The sequence below is a fragment of the Rhinolophus sinicus genome, chromosome 12 (genome assembly GCF_057876585.1).
Source record: "Rhinolophus sinicus isolate RSI-liver-muscle chromosome 12, RSI-T2T, whole genome shotgun sequence".
Taxonomy (NCBI): domain Eukaryota; kingdom Metazoa; phylum Chordata; class Mammalia; order Chiroptera; family Rhinolophidae; genus Rhinolophus; species Rhinolophus sinicus.
In genome coordinates this window covers 44,728,710-44,743,719 of record NC_142512.1, presented here as the reverse complement: position 1 = coordinate 44,743,719, position 15,010 = coordinate 44,728,710, and the positions used below count along the sequence as shown (strand labels likewise).

The 15,010-nt window shown below is 46.2% G+C and overlaps 1 protein-coding gene across 2 annotated transcripts in view; it reads right to left on the bottom strand.

Annotated features, from left to right (window-relative positions):
- Nucleotides 1-779: 779 nt before the first annotated feature.
- Nucleotides 780-15,010, bottom strand: part of DCAF7 (DDB1 and CUL4 associated factor 7) — a 28,477-nt gene continuing 14,246 nt past the window's right edge. The window contains exons 2-8 of one of the 2 annotated variants that reach the window (XR_002137458.3): nt 13,608-13,766; nt 12,810-12,921; nt 12,294-12,412; nt 9,083-9,292; nt 7,977-8,094; nt 5,456-5,692; nt 780-848 (exon numbers count right to left, since the gene is read on the bottom strand). Coding sequence is in view for 1 of the 2 variants with exons in the window: in XM_019732919.3 (XP_019588478.1) it covers nt 5,520-5,692; nt 7,977-8,094; nt 9,083-9,292; nt 12,294-12,412; nt 12,810-12,921; nt 13,608-13,766 (891 nt within the window). In the remaining variant the exon portion in view is untranslated. Of the gene's footprint in view, nt 5,693-7,976; nt 8,095-9,082; nt 9,293-12,293; nt 12,413-12,809; nt 12,922-13,607; nt 13,767-15,010 lie in introns of both variants that reach the window. The other variant, XM_019732919.3, reaches the window with a different exon arrangement.

Genomic DNA, 15,010 nt, shown 5'->3' with positions numbered 1-15,010 from the left:
GAGTCCTGATTATTCCGTCTCTTATTAGTTCTTTACAGTTGTGCCCTGTTCTCCTTCCCTGCTGCTCCTTAGTTCAGGCTTTCCCCCTCCCTCAGTTTGACTATTATATGTGAACTGATTCGCCGTCTCAACCTCCACTCAGAGGCACTTGCTTCATTGCTCCCTAAACTTCTGAGCATAACTTCCCTCCATGTAAAATTTCCAAACTCTCATATAGGAGTAAGGTCTAAACTTTCTGCAAAGCACGAAAGATTGTCTGATCTGACTCCTGCTTACCTCTCTAGCCACATTTCCCACCAATCCTCCTACAAAAACCCACATCAACTTGTAATTCTCTGAATATAACCATATTCTCTCTTGTCTCTAGACTGGTACATAAATGTTTTCTCTACTTTGAATGCCTTTCCTTATTCCCAAAGAACTCCTACTTCAAAACCCAGTTCAAACATCCATCTTGTGAAGTTTTCCCTGACCCTCTCTGGCTCCGCCCGTCACAGGTGATTCCCACCTCCTCAGGGTCAGCAGTAAGCCTGTGCACACCTGTTATGTCACAACACTGCCAGTATTTATGTGGCTGTCTCCTCTGGTAGACTGAGCAACCGGTGGGTCATAACCCTTGGCATAGGGTAGTTGCTGTGTTTTGTTAAAGGTGATGAATGAGGCTGTCAGATAGTGATGGGTTGGGGGTGAAGTCTAATCCCCCAGCCAGTGTCTCTGGAACATGACCACAGTGGCAGAACGGGAAGAACTGAATTTATCACAAGAAGAAATTCAGTCAATTCTATACATGTTCAAGTTTTATTACAAAGTATGATGGGCAGAAAATACGGTACTTCTTATACAGGAGGCTGAAACAGAATGAAAGGGCAAAAATTAGGTTTAATATACTCAGGAAGCAAGAAATAGTTATAGATGTAACACTCCACTTTCAGGTGCCTTTGAAGTAGCCTTCAACGGGGATTTACCATCGTGGTTTTTTCACAACACAGTGTTAAAATTTTATTACAAGCCCTGTGTACAATCAGTCCTGTGAAAATAATGTTTTAAAAAGAAAAACAGTTACAGTACAGTTCTGTAAGGGGCAGCTTCCTCTCCACCTGACCGTGGGATGCCACAAAACTTACAGTATAGAGGGAAAGTTTAAATATATAATAAGAAAATCATTTCAGACTAGGCTAAAGGGGACAGATACTGATTGGCTAGAGCTTAACATTTCAGAGAACGAGAAATCTCCATTTTCTACATAGAGGTTTGTACAATCATGCTACAAATTCACACTAGGGGAGGAGGGATGGAAAGTCACTGACAGGGGTGGGGTGTCATAAAATACACAGGAACAAAGGCAAATGATTCATACTCAACTCAAGCAAGTCAAAGCTTTAGTTCAACAAGTTTCATAACACACTGTATATCACAATCAACCCAAGGTGAGAACGTTTCTTTTAAATAGCAGGTATCATAGTTCATATTCACTGGGTTGCCCCAAAGGTGGATACTTGTAAGTTTTCCAGCTGTTACACAGACTGCCAACATCTTTCTTTTTTAGTTCATACTTCCATTAGCTTATTTGTTTCTGGTTTGATATACCAGTCCAAGCCTTTTTGGGAAGGCACCTACATTTTTCCATATTTATAAAATAACATCCAGAAAGGAGACTGAGAGGACCTGGCCCATCTCGTGTGGCCATACATTTAACTCTGACCATTAGCAGCAAAGACAACTGTGGGAGAAGATGGTACAGGTGGGATAGATGGGCAAGGCTCTGCAACACGAGACACTTAGTGCTGGCTCAGCCAATACAGAAAAGCTGATCGGAGAGCCGGGCCTGGAGCTCACAGTGACTGCTCAATTCAGTTGTCCTCCCAGGGAAAGTCCAACTGAAATGCCAGGCATGACCCTCATCCTGGAGTCAGAGAGTAAAGAGGAGAGACTGCTTTGAGGCTTCTACTTCAAGGGTCTCCCTCACTCCAAGCCAGGCAGTTGAAGGAGCTGCCACATTCTCAAACTTGGGAAGGCGGAGATGGCACTGGGCTGGTCCTCCCACGTGTGGAAAACCCTGCAGCAACTACATGTTCTTACAGCCTAGGAATTCAAGGCCCAGTTTGCAGCAGGGAGAAAGTTGTGCAGTGGGAAGAGAGTGGGAAAAGAGGGAAAGAAAAGTGTGTGGGGTGATGAAGTCAGCATGACTGTTTACAACCTCTGCTTCTGCTCTCTACAAACCTACAACCAAGGACAACATCAGTCTGGAAGAATCACAGGACTCCCAAGACCTGAAGATTTCTACCACCAATCATCACCTATGGCTGCATTGCTACAGGGAGGGGCTCCTCTGCCATGAGCTGTCATCCTGCCTCTGTAGTTACCCCGTGTCACACTCGATGAATGGTCCAGGAACGCTGATATAGGCCAAGGGCACAGTCTCACTCCACGGCCACATGGCACATTCTGAATACTTCTCCACCTCAGGCCATTACTGCCCTCTAATATTTTCTCCTTTGAGCTAAAGAAACATCATTGATTTTTCTCCTACATCCTAGATCTCCTTCTAAAATTTCTCTCACAACTATCATCAAAACCTAGTAGGAGTCTCAGTTTTTCCGTTTCTTCCCAAATCTTAGCTAGTTCTCGGAGAGCTGATTCGGGTTCTGGTATGAAATTCTCACCTAGTTATCAAATATCTTCCCCCTTCAAACCCTCATCTTGCAGCCTGATCCCTCTCTGGAAGGAGAGGCTTCCAACTCTCCAGAGTGTGAACACTCAAGCTCTTGAAGGACTTGTACCCATTTGCCAGCTCTCTGATGTGGAACTTGAGGCCTCATTTACTCAGCATCTTCGTCCCTTTCCCCTCCGAGCAGACAAGGAAAACAAAGGCAGCTTCAGCTCAGGGGGCCAAGAGCAAGTCAACAGGCCCCCAGCAGCCGAGCCAGAGCCCACGGCACTTCCGTGGCCTCCCAGTGAAGTCCGGCAGCTGCTCTTCTCACACTCGGGAGATCCATGCTCTCTGGCTGTCAATTTGAGAACCTAAACACGTTAAACAGACACTTGCTCTTCAAACTACAACAGACCTCTGCTTCCTGGAACATGCCTGGCTAAGAGGCTTTCTGAATCCTGAGACTACAGAAATCCCCTCCTCAGCCATCAGGCCATCTGGCCTGTGGCATCAAGAGGGTAAGAGCAGGGACTTCCAAATAGCAGCGTCCCAGCAACTGTGTGTGTGTGTTTGCTCAGGGAGACTGGGAGTCTCACCTGGGCCCCAGGTGGGATTGTCAGGAGAAGGTGGAGGAAGAGGGCTGACTGCAGGGGCGTGACAAGGAGGATGGCAGGGCAGGGAAAACAAAACAAACCCACCAAAAGTTGTTGGTTTGCAGAGTACAAAGCGACCTACCCAAATACAGTCTAATTACCATTAACTAATTGTTTTTTCTCCAGGTTGTCTTTGAATTCCAGTTAACAAATCTCGTCATTCAGACCCCGTTTAAGTGCAGATCAGGAAAGCAATCTTGGAACTCAGAACTCAGTCCCAGCAGGACCAGCTCCCTCTACCACTCTGACCTCTGTTTCAGACCCTTTTCCACAGGAAGGAAGTGACGGCCTCCTAGAGCAAGCAACCATCAGTTTAGACTTGCTACCCTGGAACCATCGAACACAATTACAAGCAGAGGAGGCTCACTTTACATCTCCAAATGACACAGTGCATGCACATCTGGAGGTAAATGCAGGAGAATAAACCTCAAGCAGACGGCCAAAGAGCCCCCAAATCAGAATGAAAAAGTCAAAAGGTAGAAAGGTAAATACCCTGACTGAAAAGGAGCCATTTTCTTTGGGACGAGCCCCTGTGTGGTAAGGGAGAGCTGTGACTTTGGGGAGAGCAAATACATCTGCTTCTGAACAGGACACTCAACCAAGAATTTGAGGGCTCGGAAGAACAACGCTGTTTCTTTCTCAAGAGCAGGTGAGAGCCTAAGTGGACAAAACCATCAGCCTTAAGGTCTGCTCCTCTCCTACCCTCAGATTCGCACCTCCAGGGGTCTCAGAAACCTTTGGGCACTTGGCAAAACACAATGAACCAGGCAAACTCCCACCCAGACTCTGAGCATGTCCCAAACTCAGCCTGCCCAAGGATTCATGTACCACCGGAATTACACACAAGCCCTCTCCATGGGACTTGTTCACGTAGCGGAAACAGACACCTGCAGCCTGCAAGTCCAATACTGCTCAGAACCTCAAGTGGGGGTGGGCCAGCTGACAGGTATGCATAGAGCTCTTACCTGGCTGACCTTGGGGTCTCTGATTGTTTTGTAGCTATCTATTCACTCGACGGCCTGGGGTCATAATGGCCTACAGTCCCTCCCTCACAGGAGCTGACAGTCTCCCACACTCTAAAGGAGATCTTGTTCAGGGTTAGACGCATAGGCTGTGGTCCTCTTAAGGAGTCTCTCACCTTAGAACACTCAATCCAAACAGTGGCTGATATACCACCAGGCACAGTAAACTAAACAAACAGCGACACTGAAGCTCGGCTTATAGATCATCCTTACCTATCATTCAAGACATGAAAGAGAATGGCCTGGGGCTTACATTTGAAGGGAAAAACAGATTCTGAAACCATGTACTGGACATACGCTCTAAGCTCAGCTTTCCTGAAACTATCCCCCTCAAGTCAGGTACCGCAATCAGCCCGTCCATCTCAGCTCTAGCATGTTCCCAACAGGTTCCCGTGGGGTTGGACAGAAGTACTTCAGGGAGTAACAGAGGGCTTCACACGTCTATTCTGGAGCCCAGAACGCCCTTGAGAAGAGCCAGGCTGAGAAAAGGTGTGAGAGCTGGCTGACTTCAGAGCACCACGGTGGTCTGGAGCTCCCCATCAGGTACGTTCTGCTCAGGCAGGGATTCAAGGCAAACTGCTCACAGGTTCAAGGGCCCAGTGCCAGGTCTGGGCACTGAGGAGAGAGGAAGGTCCTAGCAGAGAGGACTACGAATCAAAGGAGGAAGCCAGGGAGTAAAATTCTTCTCATAAAAAAACTTAGCCTGATAGATAAAAAATATACAAAGTTGAAAGTTGTTATAGACGTTAGTAAGAGAAAAGAGAACTTCAAATTGGTATTTGTTCCCATTTAAGTGCTACCATGGACATGGACACAGATTGCTGCCTTGGGCAGCAGACAGACACACATCTGGGGCAGATGAATACAAACACAGCCAGTGCCTGTAATGCTCATTAACACAACGGCTGACAAACACATATACAGACATTTTTAATGGAGGAACCAAAGGAGGAGGGGAAAGGACAGAAAATCTTAAAACTCAGCCTTAGGCTGAGGAGGCGCCACACAGCACTGAGTCAGGCACAGAGAGCGATGGAGTGACCGGCCAGGACTCCTCGAGCAGCTTCTGGGAACAGTGGGTGCAAAGCAATGAAAGACATACTGGCCACCGGAAACACGTTTCTTCTTACTTTGGGGTGAGGCAGAGGCGGGAAACACACAAGCCCCTGCCTCGTGGGCACGGTGCCACCAACATTACACTCTGAGTATCTCCAGGCAGTTGTTGTAGCAGATGGCAATCCAGTCGGGCTGAGTCGATGCCCACTGCACGTTGTTGATCTCTCCTTCGGCTGTGTAGGCCAGGATTGGGTCCTCGATGGCCCGGGGCATTTGCTGGATGTCCCAGATGAGAGCCTGATGGTCATCCGCTAGGGACCGAGAAAGCCAGCAAGTAAGGTCACACGTAGGCAATGAGGCTAATGATTCCTGCATTTGGTGGCAGTGGTGGCAATGGTTCAGTTTACAAAGCACTGGCTCACCAAAACCCCATGGAGGGAGATTTTATTTTAAGTCCCCATTGATACATGAGGAAACTGAGTCACAAATGTTAAGATACTTGCCCCAAAACCATAGAGCTGTGCAGCCAGTGAGTGGCAGAGCCGGGACGCAAAGCGAGGCCTCTGACGCTCCCAGGGCTCCATTCACTGCAGCACAGCTAGGACAAAACAAGACACAGATGGACAGCTCTCATCTTAGATGGGCAGGTATCCCGAAAGGACAACGGGATGGGAGAAAGGTGATCCCCAAACATGTCATTCTCAGCCACTTAAAGTACTTGAATGATTCAAGATCCCTCTCTGATGATTCACTCTAATGGAACTTTCTCCCATTTTATGGACAGTTATACTTAAATGAGGTGTTATATAGATAATGAGATAAAGTGCTATATGCGGACATGTGCTATTAAAGACAATTTTCCCAATAAAAGGGCCCTGGAAAACACCAGGAAGAAGGTAATCACCTTAAATAAATAGATAAGCACACAAAAAATGGCTAGAAGGAAATATATTAAAACGAGAACAGTGGTATTATTAGGATGGCAAGTTTATATTAGGTTTACCTTTCGCTAGTTCCTAAGAGATCTGTAATATTGTCATATTAATCAAAATAATAAATTCCTGATTTAAGAAAAGAAAAAAGGCAAGGATCTTTAATAACATCAGTGTCCCGTAATCCCATCTGCCCATCCTGACGTGAAAGCCTATCTCTGATACACAGGGGATCTGCAAAAAATTAAACCCTAATTGGCCAGGCTCATGTGGGCGACACTGGTCTCCTGCCAAGGTCACATAACCTGGGCAAGGTGCGTGATGCCCCTCTGGTGACAATCTGTGTCAGCACATGGGGAACTGTTTTAAACCCTCAGCAACCCTAAAACACTAAGTTCCTTTTCCTCAATGCTGAGCCCAGCACACCCTTCAGCAACAGCTCCTTCAACTGAAAGGACTCAAGACAGGTGTAACCCACACGGCAGCAGCGAGCCAGGCAGAGGCAGTGCCAGGAGCAGACGATGGGCTTCTGCCAGGGGGGCCGCTCCTGTTCCCCACGAACAATGGACGACACTTTTCTTTTTTCCTTCTCCCACCCCTCCCTATCCACACTTTTGGGAAACAAAGAGGGCAACAGTGAAGAAGTCAGACTACAATCTAAGTAAGGACCAGAGGAAGGCAGCAGGCCCCTGACTGCTCCTCAATGAGACACACAGGCACGAGCAAAGGCCAAAAACAGGGAAGGCTTCATAAGCCTTTCAAATTGAAAGGAAAAGGGCAGAAAACCACAGAACCACATTGCTCCTTTGGCTCCACAATGAACAAGGAAACGAGGACAGTACTGCTTAGTGAGGAGAGGGAAAAGTATGCTAGAAGGAAACCCAAGGCACTGAAAAAGGTAAGGAGCAGAACACTAAGGGGCTAGACTAGAATCCACCTGTGTAAAATAAAGGGACAGACATTCATACTGGGGGACATGTGGACGCATATCTCCACATAGAAAGGTCTAGAAGGAGACACACAAACTGTTGGTAGAGGTCACCTTTGGAGAGTAGGACGGAAGTGGAAATGGGATAGGAAGGAAAAAGGATAACTTTTGCCTTCCTACTTTATATGCCTCTGTATTGTTTTAATTTTTAATAAGAGACATATTATTTCTAGAATAAAAACACACTTACAGCCAGCATATTTTTAAGGAGTATTCTTTTTGGTCTGGCAAATGAAGAAATGAAAACTACAAGTCGCACAGCACTGACCCGGCCTCGGGGTCACTACATTTCCCAAGGGAGCTGTCAATCTTGGCAGTCTCCAAAATCCTGTTAGACCTAAGAGACATTGCCCTTGTTCTCCACATTCCTGGATCTGAGTACATCTCTGTGTCAGCCTACATTTCAGTGGCACAGTATGAGACCCAAGCCTATAACTGACACATGACATAAACACTATATAGAAAATGCTGTGGTATCACTGAAGGTCCAAGATTACCTGGAAATTTGGACTGCTTCGATTTCACAAGTGTGGGGAGGCTCTCAATAGAGTTACTTTGTGTAAACTATCTCTGAAACTACCCTTGGAAAATAGTAAGGATTACAATTCTAAGGAGACGAGCAAGATTGCCTTCTTTCTCCCTCCCCGTGCTGCCCTCTTCCCCCACCATAATTACCTGCAGTACAGATGTGGCAGGATGAATGTGGGGCCCAAGCAATGCCATTGACACATGCTCGGTGGTTGTTTAACCTTGCAACAGGAGTGCAGGGAACTCGAACATCCAGAATCACTACCTGCAGAAATAACAAGTAAAAGGCCCAGAAACTTCAGGCTGAGACAAACCAAAGACACTACACAAGGAAAAAAAATTTTTTAAAGCATAACTTCTTCATTTATAGATCTAAAGACTATTAAGTACAGAGGGTCTCTGTCCCAAAAGTAGCTACTGGATTGAGGAAAAAGAAAACCAAGACGACACAGGTAGTTTACAGTTTGTATCTAAAGCAACACAGGGTCTCCAGGTGGATAAGGGAAGGGGAGACGCACGACTAGGTGCGCGTGCGAAGTTTCTGTGCACGCTCAGTGGGTCACAATGAGAGGGCCCCCCTGCCCTCCAAGCAGAGCTCGGAATGCAAGGAGTTGAGGTGCTGGCTTCCCCCAAACAAAGCTAATCACTGCATCATCTCTACCAACAATGTACTGCTTTTGTCAAGTACCAGGCTACAGAGAGTTGCCATTTCCATGTCTGTTTGCTAAAGCTGGAAGAATCTGTCCCGACTACAAAAGGGGGAAACTGCCTGTTTCTTTACTCAGCACTATAAGCATGTATGATTTGGTTTACTTTTTATTTATTTTTTTGAATTTTTATAAGAGTTTATTTGAGCCCAACTGACAACACATGCCAGGGAACAAGATCACAAAAGATCTCTGGTTTACTTTTTAGATATTGCTTTTCTTGGCTCCAATTTCACCTCTCCAAGCATTAAAATTTCTTAACACATTGTCCTTGGTTTTCTCAATCTCAGCACTATTGACATTTTGGGTCAGATAATTCTCTGTTGTGGGCAGCTGTCCTGTGCATTGTGGGATGTTTAACAGCATTCCTGGCCTCAGTCCATAGATGCCAGTAGCACTGCCTCTTCCCCGAGTTGGGATAACCAAAACTGTCTCCAAAAATGCACCGGGGAGAAAAATGCCACCAGCTGGGAACCACTGTTCCAGATATACTCAGCAGGACTGGAGTTGGGTGGCAGGGCCTTCAGACTGAGGTCAGGTGCTCACCTCCATTCCATCCATGGCCATGGTGGCCAGGTAGTTAGGGTCCTGCTTGTTCCAACAGAGGCGAAGCAGAGGGTGATGCTGTGGGTCTTCGTAAATGATGGTGCTGTGTTCTAGATGGCGGAGGTCAAACATCCGCACTGAGCCGTCAGCGCCCACAGACGCAAACATGTCCCTGCCACCCCCAGCCCGGCTAAACGCGATGTCATAGACCTGTGGGTGAATAAGACGCTTCAGTCAGATTCCAATCCATTACCTCCTCTTCCGATAGCAGGGAACTCTGCTATCCCTAGTTCATCTAAACCCTGCTCATGACACAGGAGGAGGTAAACAAAGCCAAACAGAGCTATAATATCAACAATAGTCCCAAAAGTGAAGATCACCCTGCTACAGAAATTGACTGGCTTCTTCTCTTCCCATATTCCTGCTTTCCAAGTCTTCCTTCAACTCCTGTAATAAAACAAAAAACACATACACTGCTGACAAACAGAGCACGAGGAACTCTGAGCAAGTATTCTGTATGTCTGGACACAGAGCCAGTGGCTGTCTTCTGCCATGGTACAAGACTGAGACATTTATTTCCTGGATGTTGGTGGCTTTCATTTTTGTGTGATCAGAGGCAGATACAAGACCACGTTAAGGCCAAGATCATTGATTTAAGAGGTGGAAGCAGCCTTCCTGTGGCCACTTAACAGCAGCCAGGCTGGTTCTGCCGTGAAATCTGGACCCTGATACTCATTCGCAAGAAAGAAGTAATAGCAGTTTTGAAGCACGGGAGGCTCAGGTGGCCTATATTCACAAAGAAGCTTAGGATTATTCTCTCGTCCTAGGACACGCTCTGTTTCTTCTCCTAGTTGGTCTGTATTCATAATGAATCAATTTAGGTTTTGAATCATTGTCTTCTGAATGTATCATTTAATACAAACAATGCACACCAATGACCAATGTCTATGAAAAAAGAGAGGCAGAGAGCAACAGAGAGCTTCAGAGAAACAAAGGGATGGAGAGACAAAGCCAGAGCCCGACAAACAGAGAGAGAGAGAAACAAACTGAAAAAGAAAAACAAAGGAAAGAAAAACAAAACCCATCTTCTGGGCTCAAGATTAATAACAGCTGACTTCTGGAGAGATATGAGAGGAATCGCTCACTAAATACCACGAGTCCAGCCCTCTTGAGGTTCTGCCTACTCAGAGACACTGCCAAATGAGCATCTATTTCTATTCAGCCTCATAAATTGCTATTTCTCTGGCTGACTATGAAGAAATTACACTTCTCTTTCTATGGTAGGAATTAGGAATGGTTCAAAAGGGAACTGGGCGGGTCCCCACAAGGAGGCCCCACAGATCAAGGCTCTGTCCAGCACTGTCCAGCTGTGTGAGGGAGGGGGTGTGTTTATCAATACGAGCAGCCCATGGGGCCAGCTCGGTAACTCCCAGGAACGGGCATCACTAGCGATGAGGTGCCGTGGGCAGTGTGGCTGAGTATGTAAAGCTCTCTCCATTTTAACTGACTGCTCCTTCATCAGGGTTCCAGTGTATTTCATCATAAACCGGGGGAAGGTGACAACACCCAGGTATACGCTGCCCTCCTCCATACCAACCTGGTAGGCAGCAATGAAGCCTCCAAACAAGTCTTTACCTCGACAGAGAGAGACAGAGAAAAACCAAAGGTGCTAGGAGGTATCACTATTTCTCTCAGAGCAACTGTCCTCAGGTTCATTTCTTCAAGGCCAAGGTGCTGGTCCAGGGCCTGTTTGCTCTTAAAATCCATTCCTGGCTCTTCCCTTTGGTAGGGAGAAGCTAAGGTATTTCTCCTCCCCTTCTCTGTTCCCTGAGGCGTCTCTGGCAATGGCTGTGTCCCCTCCATGGTTCTAGCTTTTTTTTTTTTTAAGGAGGGTGCAGCTCACAGTGGCCCACGTGGGGATGGACCCAGCAACGTTGGTGTTATTATATTAGCACCACGTTCTAACCAACTGAGCGAACGGGCCACCCTGTGGGTGTAGCTTTTCCCGCTTAATCTCAGCCCTGGGCGCCAGTCACCCTGCTGGCCGATAGGCAGCACAGCTTCCTGGTGCTCCTGTTTTCTAGATAACCTAACAGCTGCCAGTGTGGCTTCTCGGCTTTATTATCATCTGTGTAAGTAATCCCCTGGGTTAAATCCCCTATTTACATACTTAGAGTAGTTCTGGTTTTCTGCACTGGACTCAGACAGAGAACAGCAGGCTTAATTGTCACAGAACTAAAATGTAGCAACCTGTTCCACTTGATGCCAAGAGGGTTTCCAGAAGTTCCTTACTGGTCCTCTCTGCAGGACAAACTCTTCCTTTGCCCCTTGGTTCAGCAGCAGCCAAGTCCAGCAGTCTTGTAACAGATCTTACCCTTAGGAGCACAGAAAGCCAAAGAACAACCCCTTACTAAGAATGATAACCTGGTCGCCAACTTCCCATTCTGCGGACAACCTCAAGTTTCTGCCCCAGGTCACGGCATCTTTGTTATCTGTACAGACATTCATACTCCTCGCTGTGCAGGGTAATGTAGAAGAGATGAGGAAACACTACCCACAGGAACGCAGAGTCCCAGGAGCACGCAGAGGCTCCTGGGGAAAAGATTTATGACCAGTTTCCAAAATCACTCGGAAGAACACTTTGATTAAAACAATCACAAATAGCTCTCCACGGCATTTGCAATAAACACAGGAGAAACATCACCACCAAGATAAACCATATTCCATTCCAAATAGTTTTAAAAGTATAAGTATTAAGTGAACACACTATAGAATTTCATAAAACAAGTTTAGAGAAAAACTGATGAATTAAGGTTCGTCTGCCAGGAAATTTCCCTCCGCCACCCACACCCCTCCCCACCAAAAAGCAAATATATGTATTTCAAGATAAGTGTTACTCTAAGATTAATTTTTAATCACCTCAGGTCCAAGTTTGTCTATAAGAGATTTCATTATTGAAAAACAGCAATCTCTGGCACATAAAGAAAAACGATAGACTGTAGAATAAGTTGTTTATATCAGCCCCCAAAAAGGCATTCCTTTATAACAGTGCTGTTTTCCACTGTTTTGACACATTACTATTTTCATTTGAGACACGATGTGAGCATTCTGATTTCCCACCTCATTTGCTAAACGGTGAGAGGACAGCGTGACCCCACACTGAAGGCACAGGAAGCAGCCGAGGAAAGCAGAACAAAAACAGCATCCTTACCTCTTTGTCATGGGCGATCAACTGGGTCTTCACATGGCCAGACACAAGATTCACTCGACCCAGCACCTGCCCTGTCTCTAGTCCCCAGATGGTACAAGTCGTATCAATGCTGGAAGTACCTGGAAACAACCAGTGCAAGTCAGTGGCTGACAGGAGAGAGGTTCCTGTGCAAGCGTCTCTCCTTGTGCCTACTCGCCTGTTCAGCCCAGGAGATTACATGCCACGAACACTTCCCAGCAAAAGCAGGGTACCAGGAGAGCCAAAAAGAGCCAAGTGTTCAGTCCTTACCCTAGGACCTTAGACTCTGACTGAAGAGACAAGATATACACAGATGGGAAGCTCAACTCCATACGAGGAATTAATAACCACATTCCATATTTAGCCTCTTTCCCACTTGGCCCCATTCTGGGATGATGCGTGTACCTGAGGACCCTGGGTAAAAACTGGCCCAGGGTCATATCTGAAAAATGTATCCTGGCTTCTTCAAACTGGAATCTGTCCTCCTCACTCCCTTACCCAGAAGATAAGGATCCACTTCATTCCAGTCAAAGGAGGTCAGAGGGGCACAGAAATCGGAGTTCTTGTTATTGTTCAGCAAACATTCCAGCCTGGTCTCTGTCTCACCAACCTAAAAGAACAATTTTTTAAAATCAGCTAGTCTTCACAAAAAACCTTTAAAGCCCTATTTAAACAATACCTTAGTGAATATAAGACACGGGGGAAGAACATTTTTTTTCATAAAGAGTAATAAAACCCAGAACTCCCTGAATGCTACTTCCTTCCAAGCTTTCTCCTCAGCCCAGCGAAGTATTCCAAAGTTTTCCTAGAGGAGAGGTTTTCTCACCTTGCTCAACCCGGCTGGTAGCCTGGCTGGACACTAAGCCTCCAGGCTATAGGAGATGCCACTGACAATGAGCTCAGCTGAGAGGGGAGGTGACGCTCCATAATCCACACACATACTTCACTAGAATCAGTGGCCTGGTATTTTGTTTAATTTACTGAAAAATATCTTGGCTGTAAACAGAATAAAAAGCCTCAAGTATCCCCACCCCCACAGAAGGTTATATTAGGTTAACTGAGCCTCGAGTTTCCAGGGCCGACTGCAGCCAGCAGCGGGACTTCAAGGAATCTTGGCTTCAGTAGGAAATCTGCTGAGCCAAACAAGGTCATTCCAGATATGCTAGCATTTGTTTCTCGCGGGCTGCAACGGCACCCGCTGCCACCAACCCCAGTCTGTTCTCTGCCTCCATGCTGCTACTGACAGCTGACGGGGAGAAAGCCATCCATCTGGCTGCTAACCGAGCACCTGCTTACCCTCCACACACGGAGATAGTCACCACTTGTTGCCAGGAGATCTGGATAGACGCCTTTTGTGTCAGGGATCCACATGAGCTTTGTGGTGGGGTACGGGTGGTCAAAGGTGTTTCGGCAAATAAACTCCGAACTCTCTTCATCTAAACCAACAAGCTGAACCTGTAACACAACAAAATCGAGCCATGTAAGCACTTGTTTTTCTGCAGCAGTGTCAGATACGTCAGATCCCTGGTCGGTGACGGGAGTCCTGACCCTGTACTGCACTTAACTGCAGAGTCACAACTATTACAGAGGGGGCGCCCAGTCCAACACCTCACTGCTTGAGGAGGAACCCCAGACTCAGAGGGGTTGAGTTACAGTCAACATTACAAAGCTACTAAGAGGCAGAAACAAAATCTGAATACAGGTTTTCTGATTCCAGCTCCTGAACTCTTGAGCCAACACCACAGAACTGCATTATCTGCCCAGCAGGTTACACCTTCCCCCACACCCCTGAGGCATCTGACAAGGTAGTTTTAGTTACTGCACTGACTTGAAGTGCTGTGGGCATTCAGCGCCCAGGGGCCAGGAATATCAAACACCCTGAGCAGTCCCATACAACTAACCCCCCCTCCCCCCCACTGGCTAATAACATGTTTACACATAAAGGTGTCAACCCAGCATTCAAGAACCCAAACCACTCCAACTGGCTAAAAAACAAAAAAGGGTGCCATTGATGAGAAAGTTCCCTGGTTCTCACCACTTTTCCTGAGTCAATACCAATATTGACTTCCATTCTTTGCTGTCAAACTCAATCTGGCTCAATGGGAAATGCTACTCAGTATACATTTGCTTATGAACCAACTGGAAGATAGAATGGGAAATTTTTGGTACAGCTCCGTAATGAGAAGACAAGTACTAACCAACCATACAGCAGAAAAACAGAATTTCTTCCACTCTTGTCTTTCTGACTTGAGTCTTTTTTTCTTTCTTTTTTTTAAACAATTCTATTTCAGTTGAATACAATAAAATTCACTCACTTCAAGTGTACAGTTCAATGATTTGGAATGCACACATTAGCAAATGTATACAGTTGTGTAACCCCCCATAATAATTAAGATGTAGAACATTTCCATCCCAAAAAGTTCTCCTGGGCTCCTCTGTAGTCGATCCCCTAGCCTTAGCCCCAGGCAATTCCTGATCTATAGTTCTGCCTTTTCTGTAATGCTATATATGGCCTCATACAGTACTGAGTCTTTGCAACTGGCTGCTTCCAGCATGATGCTCTGGAGATTCATCCATGTCTTTTTTTATTGCGGAACAATACTGTACTATGTGGAAATACTACAATTTATCCATTTACCAGTTGATGAACTTTTGGGTTATTTCTAGTTTGGGGCTTTCCTTTCTCTTGGATAAACAAC